Here is a 14,576-nt window from a genome sequence, read left to right as displayed (position 1 = left end):
GGCTGTTCCTCTTTTTAAGATGATGTTCTTAATTAAGAACATCTTCCAAGAGGAGAAAGCTGCCCAAGCTTAATAAAAAGGATGTAATAAATACTGGGGTCTTTTTTAGAAATAAAGGTTGGAGAACAAAATGAAATGAAATGAAATGAACCTTTATCATCAAAGTACAACTATGTGTACATTGAGATTAGCTGAGCCTCCCTTTGTGCTCCCACCCCCCAACACACAGTGACAACAAACCCTCCATCTTACTACACCATGTGTAAGTTCACACTTGAATAATAAGTGTCTTTTAATTTGTGTTTTATTACTTTCCTCTTAAGTGATTTTTAGGTTCAGGGTAGCCATTCTTTGTTTTCATTTCCATAACAACAACTGCCTCTCCCCCCCCCCCACTCCATCAGGAGGAGCCTGGCCTGGGGGTCAAACCATTTATGCCACCTTGGCAGTTTAGTGCCGTGCTGCAGGTCCTGACCGTCCCCCTGGGGTTTTAGAAGGTGCTGGCAGAGGTTGTGGTGGCAAGGTCCTTGGAGAGAAAGGCCTGCCTTCATTTTTTTTCTGTCAAAGAGAAAGTAAAGTACAAGAACAAAAAGATAACATGCCAATAGTAAAATGCAAAAGAAGTAAACAAGGGATCTAGAATGCCATGGATATTACAATTTTCCAATGTATCATTAATTACCCAGGAATTACAGCATATATTATATTGATTTTAAAGCAGTAAAAATCACCATTAAGCTTTCTGCTAAAAATGCAGCCTAGGAACTGTGGCCAACACAAGTTAAAATAAATAGAATCTAAAGTTATAATACTAGATGAGGTATATGTTCAAGTTACAGGTCCAAGCACTGAATTTTACTTTAGATTTATTTTATGATAGGGAATTTTGGGCCCCAAAGCAGCTCCCTTCTCTGGAAAGCACCAGGGGCCTCACCTCGTGACCCACGTCTTCCTTGGGGGACCCTAATGCACAAGCAGAGCGAACGTCCTTCCTTCTTCTAAACAGGCGTTTGGAAACTGACTGAGCCCCTCCAAAGCACCCTTCCCCAAGGCAAGGGCCAGCTCTGGCTCCTTTTTAAAAATTATTTCAGCAAGGACAGCCGTTGGATTAACCAGCTCGGGTTCCTCTGGCCGGCCAGCCCGCTTTCCTCCCTGGCCTCGCGATGAGGCAGTTTGCACATGGGGCATAATCATCTGCTTGGCTTGAATTCACCCAGCCTGCTGGGCCAAGCCTCCCCAAGGCCATGTGTGAAGCCTGTCTCCACTTTGCAGCTGCTCCTGAAGCCCAGGGCTTCTCTGAGGCTCTTTCTGTGGCTCTGTAACAAAACATTTGCCTCCATCCCAAGGTTGCTCTCTCCTCGGCCAGCAAGTTGAAACGGCCCACTTTCCACTCCAGCCGGACGTCTCTCGCTGGGGATACCAGTAACAGTTCCTCACCAGCTTCTTCCGGTGCCAAAACCAGTCGAGGTGGTAAGTTCCAAGCTAGATTTGGAAGCACCACAGGCAAATGCTCTGCGTTGGGAAGCCCACTACGGCCTCCCAAACCATTGGTAGACCATGCGGAATTCTTTTTTGGTCTTATTTTTTTTGGAGGGAGGGTTGAACACAGTGCTGTTAAATTCTTTCAAGATTCCCTCGCAATGTAAAGATTTGTTTTTGACTTTCAGATCCTAAGAAAACAGCCAGTCGCCCCACCAGCCGTGCAGGCAGCCACGCAGGGAGCCGAGCCAGCAGCCGACGAGGAAGCGACGCTTCCGACTTTGATCTCCTGGAGACGCAGTCTGCCTGTTCAGACACTTCGGAGAGCAGCGCAACAGGAGGGCCAAGCGGCTCCCGGCGGGGCCTGGCCAAGCCCTCCAAAATCCCCACCATGTCCAAGAAAACAAGTACGGCCAAATCTCCGGCCCCCAAGAGATAATACAGCATTCACGCGATGTCCAGCTTTGCACAGACAACGGAAACCTGTGTGTCCAGTTTTTAACCCTGCTTCATACATTGGATGTATATTTATTCTACGTGGGAGAAATTATATTGTTAAAAGTGTAAAAGAAAATTGTGTTATGAAGCTGCCTTATTTGGTTCTCTCTTTTTTTTATAGTTTACTTTTTCATGTGAATATTTATGTAGATAAAACTTGCCTTCTTTGCAATGGGGGCCCAGGGGAAACCTGAACATGGGAGAGAAGCAAAAGGTCAAGATGTGAAAATGTAAAAACAAACAAATTATATAAATAGGATTTCTGTGCAGTGCAGAAGTTGTTCCTGCATTATCATTTAGGATTGTTTCCTAAGTGCATCTTTATAAAAATTAACGCTGTTTCAGCAAGAGAAATTATATTTAAAAGCAACATCTGAAGATCCAACATAAGAAAGGAACTTTCTTTTTCTTTCTCCTTGTAAATCACAGATACCTCAATAAGAGAGAAATGCACAGTGAGGGGGCTTGTTTCCAATTTTAAAGATAAATTCTTATGGTTTTACCTGAAGATAGTTTGAAAATGGACCTTTGCACATGCTTTTTTGAATAAAGAACTTCACTGCAATACTGTACTTTGCAAAAGGAAAGTCCTGCCAGGCTTTCAAAGAACAACATTTTGTGGGATTACAACAGCAGAACCGTTGTAGGGAGGTAAAACCATGTGGTTTTAGCAGTGAGAGGATGGGAGGATCTTAAATTTGCTTCTCTTTAGCCGCAAGATAACACATTTCCAAAAGGCAACCCATGAGTGGAAGGACTGCCTTGACTTTTTAGTTCACAGACTGCAACTAAATGGCTTTCTTAGGCTGGTTCAGGCCTCTCCAGCCAGCAGGACCCTGCAGGGTCTCTGCTGTGGAGCAGCCAGTGGCCTTTGACGCCCACCCCCCACCCCGTCTTCCTGGGGAGGTGGAGGAGCATCACCAGCAGACCCTCTGGCTCTGGACGCCCCTGGTCTTCCTCTATTTATTCACTTGTACTCTTGTCCCTACTCGGACTGACCACATTGCTGTGTGATTCTCTCAGTTGGTTTAATTGAGCCAGAACCGGAAGCTCTACCAATGAATTGTTTAAAAACAAACACATTTTGTATTAAAATTGCTTGCAGTAATAAAAGTGAAGCAAAGTGTCTCTTATTTTATGCTGCCCAGAAAGTTGGAAGAGGCGAGTGATCAGGGTCCTCCCGGGATCCCTGAGTCCTAAGGATGCCTGAAGCACCTGCTGAGGTGGGAGGATTGGGTCGCCCAGGCTGATGCCAAGACCAAGCTCTGACCCACTGCTCGGATTCATCTGCTTCTGCCTGATCAACATCTCCAAAGAGCTGAAGGCCACATACCCATTTAGTAAATGATTAAAAGATACCTGCTCCCCTAGTCATAAGCTGGCCAGCCTGGGATCCCACCAATTAGGGGGGAAGCCTTGGCACTGTCTCACAGTTTCAATGTGCTCCTATGGCCAATAAAGGCAGAATGTTGCCACGCAAGCAGCTTTGAGGGATACTGGGGTAGATCCCCTCTCCCCAAAATCCATGTGCATCATCCTCAATTAGCACGGCCTGTGCACTGCAAGAATCTGCAAACATCAAGATGGGAGAAGGCAATTTCAGGAAGGGCTGGCACCATAAGAACTTTCCCAAACCTAAAGAGGCCTGACGGATGGCATGGATAAGTCTCGAGCTGATGCTGAGATGACAGAATGCCTGTGGCTTCACACGTATTTCTAGGAAACGGAGGTTCCAGAACCGGATGCCTTCTGTCAGGACCCACCCCAATCCACATCTTGGGAAAATAAAGAACTCTTGGAGCCACGGCTTGTCCAAAAGGAGGTTTTACTAGGATGTGATTGGTTGTGGAAATACAAGACAGGATCTGGCATTGTGTTACAACTTGATACTTTATAAAGAGTTCCTGGTTCAACCCCCTCCCCTCAAAACTTCCTGTGTCTATATGATTATTGCCTCCTTCCTTTTCAGATTCAAATGGAGATACAAACCAGATCCCCCCTCCCTTCCCCTCCTTTGTTGTCCTAAGATCAAAAGGGTTTTCCCTAGTCTTTGAATGCAGTGTCCGGCCAGGCTGAATAAACGTCTTCTCCTCTCCCCCTCGGAGAAATGGCAGAATCCAGGGAAGGCACAGTATTTTAAACATACATTTATGAATGTGATATAAATGGATTCTGACACCTTCCCTTAAGACGCAGGTGTGACATTATGTCATGCCTTTGTGTACGATGTTTTACCTGACTTTTGCCCTCCCTGTGATTTTTTTCCCTTTTAAATGGTACAGGTAGTCCTGAATGTATGACCGCAATTTAGCCCAAAATTTCTGTTGCTAAGGGAAATATTTGTTAAAGTTAGTTTTGTCCCATTTCACAACCTTTCCTGCCATGACTGTTAAGTGAATCACTGCAGTTGTTAATAACAGCTTAAGTGAATCTGACTTCCCCATTGACTGCTTATCAGAAAGTCGCAAAAAATGATCACATGACCCCAGAATACTGCAACCGTCATAAATATGAGTCAGTTGCCAAATGTCTGAATTTTGATCACGTGACCATGGGGATGCTGCAACTGCCATAAGTGTGGAAAACGGTCATAAGTCACTTTTTTCAGTGCTGTTGTAACTTCGAACACTAAAACTGTTGTTGACTGCCTGTGTCTCTCCTGCGTGGTGTTTTCAGTTAACAGTGGCCACCAGGAGGCACCACACAACCAATTTTGTCATATTGGGGACTCTTCAGATGCAGGGTGCCAGTAGACTCTTCCTTTCATGCCTGGTTGAGGGTTTAAGAATTTGGAAAGTCCCAAGTAGGACAGGAATTGCTCCTGTGATGCTTCCTAGCTCTTCCTCTTTCTCCCTCCTGACTGCCACCTCTGCTTTTTGACTAAAATAAAACAATCCACTACCTTCATGCATGCATCTGATTGCCCTCCACCTTCTTCCTGGACTCTTCCAAGGGGGGGCACCACCCCCACCCCCGTCTGAGCCCCTGGTTCTAGTCTCAGACTGCAGGATCTTTTTACTGATGTTCACTTGGGGTGACAGCCAATCCATTACTCTGCAAATTAGTTTCCAAGTTCCTTTCAGGGATGTGAGAAGTGCTGCTGTACAATTGCAGCCATCTTTCCTCATAGTTTCTAAAAATCCTTTTTGGCTTCTCTGCTCAGAACACCTCAGTCTCCAGGAGCTCTTCCAAAGAGGAAGGACAAGAAGCCAGATGCCAAAACCTGCTCTAGAAGTCAGGCCAAAGGCTGCCCTGTTGGGCTGGCCAGTTTATTACTAGGCAATGTTTCCACCAGTTTCCCTTGTGGCCATTCAAAAATGTCTTTGCCACCTACATCCACTACCTTTCCACTCAGTGGGCAACAGACATTTTAACCAGGGACATTTTCCATTAGCCACTCCTTTCGACGTCGGAAATTACGGTAATACTGCCTGTTGCAGAAATGATTCCTGAGTTTTGAAGCAAAACGAACAGAATGAGTGATCTAAGTGTGTGGTCAGTGAGTTGTCTTCCAAACTCTCCCGCCTCTCCACCGTTTAGTTGAGCGCTTGGGGGAGCAGCCTCAGCCAGTCCAGGCACCTCCCCATTAGCCTGGAAACTGAGCCAAGTTCTCCTTTGCTGCTTTCTCTTTCAGTGCTGCAAGCGTAATATGCAAGCCAATTACAGATCAGCATAAATATCACCCTGGTTCATAGAAGGTGCTCAGCCAAGACTGCTTGGTCCTCCAACAGTACACCCATTGCCACCATGACTCAGCCCAACTCTGCTGCTCCTCATCCTCATCTTCTTTCCTCCCACTTTCCAAGCATTGGAGCCTTCTCCAGAGAGCATAACAGGTCCAAAGTAGAAAAATTTGAAGCTGGTCACTTGTGCCTTCACTGGGTGATTTGTTTGATTTGGTCCATTTTCATTGGTCTGTTTTCTTGGCTGTCCACAGAAAGGAACAGAAATTTATTTCAATCATTGACCAATAAAATATATTCAGTAAAACAAAGGAAAATTATCCTCTAACATCAATGCTTGTGGGAAGCCATGTATGGGCAAAGCTTGTACAATATGTAGCAGAATTTTGCTACTTTTCAGAGAGACTTACCCTGGTTGCCTAATAAGTACTGCAAATACAAATACATACTTTTCCTATCCTGCTCTTTCAAAGTCCATAGAGAGAGGGAAGCAAAGCTTCCTTGCTGCCCAGCTGTGAAGAGTAAGATGACCTCCTGCTTCTTAGGCAAAAGGGGCTGAAGGATTTTCAAGCCCAGAAGAGAAAATGTGGAAATGGCTCAGGCAGCTGCCTCGCTGATTCAGATTTCAGAGGTTCAGATTTGGAAAATTTGATTATTGCAGACAATCTCAATAAAATTTTAATTTAAATTTAAATTTGTTTTAATTGTGGGCTAGTCTTAATTTAATTCTATTTTAATTGTATTTATTTGTATTGTTTTAATTCGCCCTGTAAACCGCCCTGAGTCCTTCGGGAATAGGGCGGTATATAAAATCAATTAAATAAGTAAATAAATAAAAGTAGGTTTTAGCCTTCTGGGAAGTTGATGGCACCCACCAGCGCTGCTCAAGTCCAGGACCTGGGGGGGGATTCGGACGCTTCCTCCTCGACCCCCTCGCTTAAACTCCGGCCTCGCATGGGGCCGGAGTACCTCAGGGAACATCTGCTGCCGGCATCAAGCTCCCTGCGCCCTGTGCGTTCCCACAGAGAGGGCCTCCTCAGGGTGCCACCGATCAGAGAATGCCGATTGGTGGCCCCCAGGGGGAGATCCTTCTCTGTGGGCGCTCCGGAGCTGTGGAATCAGCTACCGGTTGAGCTCCGGATGGCGCCCGATCTTCGCTCCTTTCGTCGCGATCTCAAGACATTTCTGTTTGTACAAGCCGGCCTAGCCTGAGGGGGAGTGTTGGGGTTATTTTATTTTTCGTTTTTTAACTTTTCTGGGGGTTTTTAGTGTTGTATTTATATTGTTTTTAACTAGGGCAATTTGTTTAATCTTATTTTAATGTTTGTATTCGCTATTTTATTCTGCCCTGTGAACCGCCCTGAGTCCTCAGGGAGAAGGGCGGTATATAAATGTTATTAAATTAAATTAAATTAAATTAAACGTTTCCTTCGGAGGCGGACCGGCTGATGGGATTCGGAGACGCCGGAACGACTTCGCGTACCGGGAAACTCGAAACGTGTCCAGTCACTCCGCGGATGGAGCCTCGAGGGACCGAGGGACGGAAGGCGGGATCGGAGGACGAGCCTCAACCGGCATCCCGACTCCGGCAGAGGGCGGCTCCGGGCCTGGGCTCCGGCAGGGAAAGGAGTCCCGGCTGCCTCTCGGGGACGGCAACTCCCCGCCCTTCCCGGTCGCCGGGGTCGTCGGAGGTGTAGCGGGAGGCTCGGCCCACGTCTGCGGCCGGAGCTGGAGGACGAGGTTGGACGGCGGAGGCCGAGCGGGCAGGGGCCGCGACGTGGCAGTGACAACGGCCGGATCGGTTGTCTCGCCGGCCCCACCGTCTGTCTTTACTTGCCTTGCCCGCGGACGCCGCGGCTGGGACGAGGCGGGCGGCCACCCAGCGCATCCGACGTGCCGGATCGCGGCCCCCCCCCGCGCCTCCGCCTGCCGCTTAAAGGGCCGGCCCGACGGCCGCGGCGCTCTGACCCACCTGCGCTGCGCGGGCGCCATGCGCCTCTCGTCGGGCCCGGCGGCGGCGGCGGCGGCGGCGCTACTCCTGATGGCCGCGTTGCTGCCGGCGGCGGCCCAGCCCCGCCAGGCCCTCGCCCGCCGCCCGCCGCCGCCCGCCGCCCCGCCACAGCTGAGCGGGCGCGAGCTGCAGCACGAGGTGCTTGCGCTCCTGGGCCTGCCCGGCGGACCCCGCCGCCGCCCGCGCCGCCCGGCCGCCCCGCCGCTCTTCATGCTGGGCCTCTACCGCGCCCTGGCCCGCCAGGACGACAGCCAGGACAGCCCCGCGCTCAGCGGCGCCGCCGACGGCGCGGACACGGTCATGAGCTTCGTCAACCTTGGTGAGTCCCGTCGGGCCGCTTTCGACGGGAGCGGGAATCCTCCGCGAGGCCTCCTTTTCCGGAGCTTGGTCCTGAGCAGCGAAGGGCCGGGAGAGCTCTTTGGAGCGCGCGAGCCCAGGAGGGATCCCCGAAGCCGGGCAGGTGCAGCCTCCGGAGGCCGCCGGGCCGTTGCGGGGTCCCGGCGGGGTCCGCGGTCCACGCCTCGTAGCGTGGAGGATGGAAGCCCGGAACGGGTCGCTCCTGGGAGCTGCGGGCTCAGCCCTGCCCAGGCTACGCGCGAGGGTTCGGGCTCCAGGGCTTTGGGGGGGCGGGGCAGCCTTCGTCCTGCGTGGCTCGTTGCAGACCCGGCCGGTCCTGGTTTTTCGATTTGGTGGAAGTTGTGCGAACAAGGCAATGGAGTTTTCTTACCGGAGTTTAAGAATTGTGTGAACCCAGCCTGAAAGTGTGGCTGATTTTCCAATTGGAGGTGGAAAGAAGCCCAGAGGATCGGGGGGGGGGGAAGCAGCCCCCCGATCTCAAGAGGGCCCCGCTGCTGGTTGTCAGACGGGCGTCCGCATTTAGTTCGCAGCGGGGGCGGCCGTTCCGCGTGCGGCTGCGAGCGCATCCGAGAGGGGTCGGTCCTTGAATGGCTCCGGGTGGGCTTACTTGGAGGAGTTGCCCTTTCCCGCGCCGCCGAATTGACTGCGGCGGCTATTAGCAGAAAAAGATCCTTCGGAGACTCAGCCCACCAGCCGCCCCCTCCCCTTCTCTCTTCACGCGCTGCTTTGCCGAACCGCTGCCCCCTCCCGGCTCCTCACCGGGCACCGCTGCCCTGCAGCAGGGCGGTGGCGTCCCCAAAGCTAGGAGGAGGGGAGCAAGCAAGAGCTGGCATGCGGGGGCGTAAGGGGTTAGACTAGCAGGTGGTTCCCCTCCCCCCCCATCCTCAGCCACCTTGGATGACTCTGGCCAACCATGGAGACTGCAAGCAAAGAGGCAGCGGAATCTGGTCGAGCCTGTTCCTGCCCTGCCGAACTGCTGACTTACTGAAACACATCTGGGCAATCCGGGAAGAGCAGCTGTTCCCTTGCCAGCCTCCCTTGTTGGGCTGGGCTGCCTTTTCCAGCTGATCCTCTCCGGCAGAAAGTAGCCTGCCCTTCCCTTCCCTTCCCCACCCCTCCACCCCTTGAACTGGGTTCAGTCTGATGGGATGGTCAGAGGCAAGGGACGCCAAGGGTGGGGGGCTGCTGTTGGGTGGAAGCCATGCCAGGGTCTCTGCAGGGCAGGTTGTGTTTTGCCAGAGGGCCGCTGGGAAGTTAATGGAAGCACTGATGCCCGTTTGCCTGCACTGAGAAGGAGCCTCTGCAGGAGGTGTAGTGTCTGTGTGTGTGTGTGTGTGTGTTGGGGGGGAGTGCAACTCTGAGCTGCGGCATCACTGGGAGCTGTTGTCTCCAGAAGCAGGATTGGGAAGCGGGGCTGCCTGCTATTTCTGCAGCAGGTTGAGCGGTGCCCTTGCCTGGCCCTGGCCTGGCCCCACAGCTGATCCGGCTAGTGTCAGCTTAGGCAGCTCCAGGCTCCAAGGTCCTGCGATAACTGCACTTTGGGGAGGAGACTTGTGCATTTGCTGGGAGTGGGGGAAGAGGATTCTGGGAGCAAGCAAACCTGTTGCATAGCCCTGGAGCTTCAGGGCTGCTTGGCCTGCAGCCCAAGGGGAGGCTCATCCTCCCCGGGACCACCGGGGGCCATTGGGCCTTTGACCTCCTCTAGGGAGGAGTGAGTCCCTGGACGGAGGATTCAGGTTTACAGGCAAAGGGCCGATCCTTGACTAGGGGCACTAGACTGTGCTGGGTAAAAATGGCTGTAATGTCACTGACTCAGTAAAAGGATTGCTGGGAGGGGGAAGGTCCTGAGTGAACCAGATTTTTCATAAATCCAATTTCCTCAGCATCTGAAGCAAACCATCTCTGTCCTTGCATCCAGTCTGTGATGTATAAAAGATGTGTCCCAATTCATTTACAGTTAATTAACTATTGTTGGTTAAACAATTAACCAGTGGAACAGCTCACCTTCAGAAGCTGTGAATGCTGCATCACTGGAGGTTTTAAAGAAGAGACTAGACAGCTACAGTACTTGTCTGAAATGGTATAAGTAAGGTCTCCTGCTTGTGTGGGGGGTTAGACTAGAACAGGGGTGTCAAACTCAATTTCATTGAGGGCCGCACCAGCATTGTGGTTGCCCTCAGGGGGCTGGGTGGGTGTGGTCTGGGTGGGCGTGGCTAGAGTGCATATGGCCTACTGGGTGGGCGTGGCCAGCTCTACATCGTTCGCATCAAGGGTGCCTATGGGGGCCTGGGCAGGAGTGGGACAGATCTGAGGGTCTCTGGCAGAATGAGATGGGACTGGGGTAAGTGCCAAGGCAGCGGGGGCCGTTCCCTCACTGTTTCCAGGATGGCTTCGCGGGCTGCATGAAACCACTTCGTGGGCCGGATCCGGCCCCCGGGCCTTGTGTTTGACATGTCTGGACTAGAAGACTTGTAAGGCAGGGATTCCCAACCCCGGCTCACGGCCCACCACTGGGCCGTGGCCCATTTGGAACCAAGCTGGAACATGCACGAACAGCGGGCATCTGCCGCTCATATGGAACAATCCCCTCCCCCCCCACGTCCCCCTGGTCTGCCAAGCTGGAAAGTCCCTTCCAATGCTGTGATACTATTATTCTGTTACTCATTTGTCTCCCAAATTGCTGGTCTAACTATGCTGAGACAGAAAGGTTAATTCAACTGGCCAGCCGTCTCCAGTGACCCTTCTCAGAATTGTTGTGTGGCTCTTAAACAAAAGTATTTCCCCTGGGGGGGGCAGAATAAAGCAACCCTTCCCACAAGAGCAGGAAAAGAGAGAGCCCACGGTGAGACTGCTTCCAGAACAACTGCCACCACAAACTGATTTGCTGAAATAAACTCTTTGCTGAAGTCCAGCCTACATTGTCCTGTGCTCCAGCATATCAATTTATTTCTTTTAGAATTATTTATGACTATTACTTATTTCACTCATTTATATGCTGTCTCCTCCTAGTTAGTAAGGCTGTCCCTTTTAATGATTTAGAAATTATAATTCATCATTGGCTTCAATGGAGTATTAGGAAAGTCATGTGTTTTAATATGAAAGTGACAATTGCAAAAATAAAAATCTTACTAATTTTGTATTAGTTGAAAAAGTTGAAAAAGAAATCCACCCCCTCCCCGGCATTGCAATGTTTTTTTTTTCTTTCTGGAGCCAAAAAGTAAAATCAACCAACTGACTGCCACCCCAAGCAGATTCTGGCTTATTTCTCCATCTGCAACTCTTCATATGCACATCAAAGCGACCGCAGAGCAGGCCTGCCTGTGGTGACAGCCCAAGAGGAAAACATTGTTCTTGCATCAGAAAAATGGCCAACGGCATCTTAGACTTAGGATGCCCGTCAGCAGCCTGGATTGTCAACGGAAATGGCAACTGTATTGTGCTGCCCATCTCGGCCACAAGAACAGCAGAAGCCTAACGCCAAGAGGAAACTGAGGTTGTCTTCTGGGAGCAGCTTTCTGTCCATGGAAGATATTTTTGGGAAATGAAGAATGTGGAGGAGCCACCCAGTTTAATCGCTTGCTTATGTCCTCAGAACTGGGCCTTCCGGGAACATGCTGGCTTGACTTTTGGACACCTCACCATCTCCAATGGAAAGTCCTCTGTGGAAGGTATTCTTGTGTTGCATTTGCCCCCGCCCAAAAAAAGGTGCTCAGCAGGGGCAGCTGCCATACCCCCCTTCTTGCAAAATCATCAGATCTCTGCAAGGGGTCTCATGCCCAGCTCAGCTGGGCTGCACCGTTCCCAAAGGTGGGGGCTCTTGCCAGAAATGTGAAGGTTTTCCTGTCCCCAGGAAGCTGCAGTCAATTCCTCTGAGAATCGGTGAGCATTCAGCCTCCACTCGGCCACCTCCTCCCCCTGCAGCATGTCTCCTTCACACAGACACACCCCAGAGACCAATCGAGATTCCTCTGACTGCCACATTAAACCCTGTGGGGAAGTATCTGCACCTGGCTCCTTCAGTGGTTTTTCCCCAATATCCGGCTTGGGGGTGGAAGGCTGCATTTGGCCATTCTGAGATTAGAATAAGGTCTCTAGCCTTGGGCAGGGGGCTGGACTAGAAGACCTCCAAGGTCCCTTCCGGCCCTATGGTTTCCTCCTCGTTTCCCTTTTATCCCTTGAGGGGGGCTCTCTTTTCCCCTCTGCCGTTAAAGAGCCGCTTCCTTTGAAAGGAGGGAGGCCTCCTCTGCTCCGGCTGCAGGCCCTCCTCACCCAGGGGGGACCCCAGGTCAAAGGATGCTCCTTCTCAGGGAGCATCAGGTTAGCTGCAGCAGCTGGGACCTGCCTGGGGCCTCGGAAGGCGTCTGGCAGCAGAGCAGCTCCCTTATTGAGCCTCTAGTGGTCCAGGAGGGCTGCCCACCTGAGGAACAGCTTCCCCTGACATGAAGGTCCTGTGAAGGCTCTTTCCCAGGTGGAGGCACCAGAATGTCTTTGGGTCAGGCCCAGAGGAAGTGCCCTGCTGCTCCTGCCACCATAGCCACCAAAGACGGCAAGCACTGCTGCTCCCACACCGGGCCTGGAGCACCTGCAGCGTCTCTCGACGAGGGCACCAGGCTGCCCCAACTGTAGCCACCGCCACCACCTTCCTGTTGTTACTGCCTGGCAGGCAAGCGGTGCTGCCCGGACACACCGCTTCTCCTGCCACCAAAGACGGCAAGCGCAGCGGTTCCCAATCTTTGCTTCTTTCACTCTTCAATTCAGTCTCCTGTTCTGCGCATGCGTGAGTGTGTGCTCATGCATGAGTGCTTTTTATGGCTTCCATTTGTTTGCTTTTGTGAAAGAACCGGTTCCGAGTGGCTCTTTGACCCATTCAGGTTGCCGACCCCTGGTTTAAGCAATCATTCACTCAGGGCTTTTTTTCTCATAGAACGCTCAGAACGGAGTTCCGGCACCTTTTTTGGATGGAACCTTGTAGGGTAGGCAAGTCGGGTTGTATGACATGTGTGAGTTCCGGCACCTTTTTCTTTTACAAAAAAAGCACTGCATTCACTTAAGTACAGCAATTAAGGACACTACTTTGTGCAACTGATGGCAGCAGTTAAGGCCAATACATTACAGACTCAATGAAGAAAGTGTAAGCAGTTCTGGATTTTCTGTTTTCATAATCCCAACTTCTGTTTTTTCCCCTTAAAAATCAAGGTTCTAGCTTTGTAGTTGTGAAGACATGGATGGAAAGATTTCAGGAACTTGAGGGGTCATTAAGGGCTGCAGTTTCTCCTTAGCAAGATAGAAAACTTCAGCTGAGGAAGAGTCGGCATTGCTGGTGTGTAGAATAAGTCCAGGAGTTGTGCTCTGCTTGCAGAATGGAGGAATGAGACCCCAGCCAGCCAGGAAGGAAGCCTCTGAAGCCATTTCAGGGGTGCAGCTCCTCTGACATCCCCTCGGCTTGCCCTCATTCGTTGGAGTGGGGGCAGCAATCAAAAGTTGCCTGCTGCTGGATGAGATTGCCGTGGGGCTCCACCACCGTTGTGCCCTTAAGATTTACTTCTAGGATGCAGAAGCAGTGAAAGTAATGGGGGGGGGGAGATTTTGCAGACTTAAGGCCTCGCAGACCCTGCTCTCCCTTCCAGGGAAAGATTGTGTTACCAACCCTCTTGGCTCTGTTTCCGCTAGACAGAATTCCTTCTGCACTTCATTCCGATTATTTTAAGGCTCCCCCTTCTTTATGTGGTTCAGCTTACCAGCATTTCCTTTTAATTTGGCATCTCAAAAAGGCACACGGGGCTCTCCAGGGCATCTGGGACTAGTCTAATTGCAGTAGAGGTGTAATTTACAGAATAAAATAGTACACACAAACACGCACGCACACGCGTGCGCACACACACACACACACACACACATTGAGATGGGGGGCACATGACTAAAAATATAATGAAACTGGCAGAGAAATAAAATTCATTTTGTGTGGATCTGCAGAATTTTTTTTCAGTGTGCATTTTAAAAAGCTTATAGAGAATAAGCAAAAAAAAAACTTTATGCTGTTAACCGCTAACAAAATGATGAGCCTATGTGCTAAATATGTGCACTGATCATAAGATTCCTGGATCCATTTGGTACTTTGGAAAGGTTTGATTTCTTTTAAAATCTATTTACTCTGGCATTTCTGGGGCCGCCCACTGACCTGGGACTCATGATGGCGTGCAAGGATTAAAACAATGAACCAATACATTAAAAGTCCCAATGAAAGAGGTTCCTTCCAGGAGAAGAACACAGAGTGGATTTGCTGGCAAACTGCCAATGAAGGAAAGCATGATTTCTTGGCAATAAGAAAGCAAAATAACAGTGGTTGTGCAAACCATAGGACAGACTTAATACAGCTAAATCAGACTTTCCAAAGTCTGCACAATCCTCCTACATCTGCAATCCCTGAAGTCAAGAAAAGACTCTGCTGGTCTCTGAGCAGCTGCCTGCTTTGAAGAAACTTTTCTCTTCGCTCACATTTCTCTTCTCTATCGGACTTGGAGTTGTCCACTCAGAATATTGAATTGCTC

At 50.6% G+C, this 14,576-nt stretch overlaps 2 protein-coding genes across 2 annotated transcripts in view; both read left to right on the top strand.

Moving 5' to 3' along the window:
- MACF1 (microtubule actin crosslinking factor 1) overlaps positions 1–3,103 on the top strand; it is a 296,242-nt gene extending 293,139 nt beyond the window's left edge. The window contains exons 98-99 of the mRNA XM_081335334.1: positions 1,347–1,470; positions 1,668–3,103. Of these exons, the coding sequence (XP_081191460.1) occupies positions 1,347–1,470; positions 1,668–1,918 (375 nt within the window). The 3' untranslated portion in view covers positions 1,919–3,103. The remainder of the gene's footprint in view (positions 1–1,346; positions 1,471–1,667) is intronic.
- Positions 3,104–7,650: 4,547 nt separating this feature from the next.
- Positions 7,651–14,576, top strand: part of BMP8A (bone morphogenetic protein 8a) — a gene marked incomplete at its 5' end in the record, with an annotated part of 37,731 nt that continues 30,805 nt past the window's right edge. The window contains one exon of the mRNA XM_081334425.1: positions 7,651–7,990. Coding sequence (XP_081190551.1) covers positions 7,651–7,990 — 340 coding nt within the window. The remainder of the gene's footprint in view (positions 7,991–14,576) is intronic.

This window comes from Vipera berus (genome assembly GCF_964194415.1).
Source record: "Vipera berus genome assembly, chromosome: 9".
Lineage (NCBI taxonomy): Eukaryota > Metazoa > Chordata > Lepidosauria > Squamata > Viperidae > Vipera > Vipera berus.
This window is presented reverse-complemented; position numbering and strand designations above follow the sequence as displayed.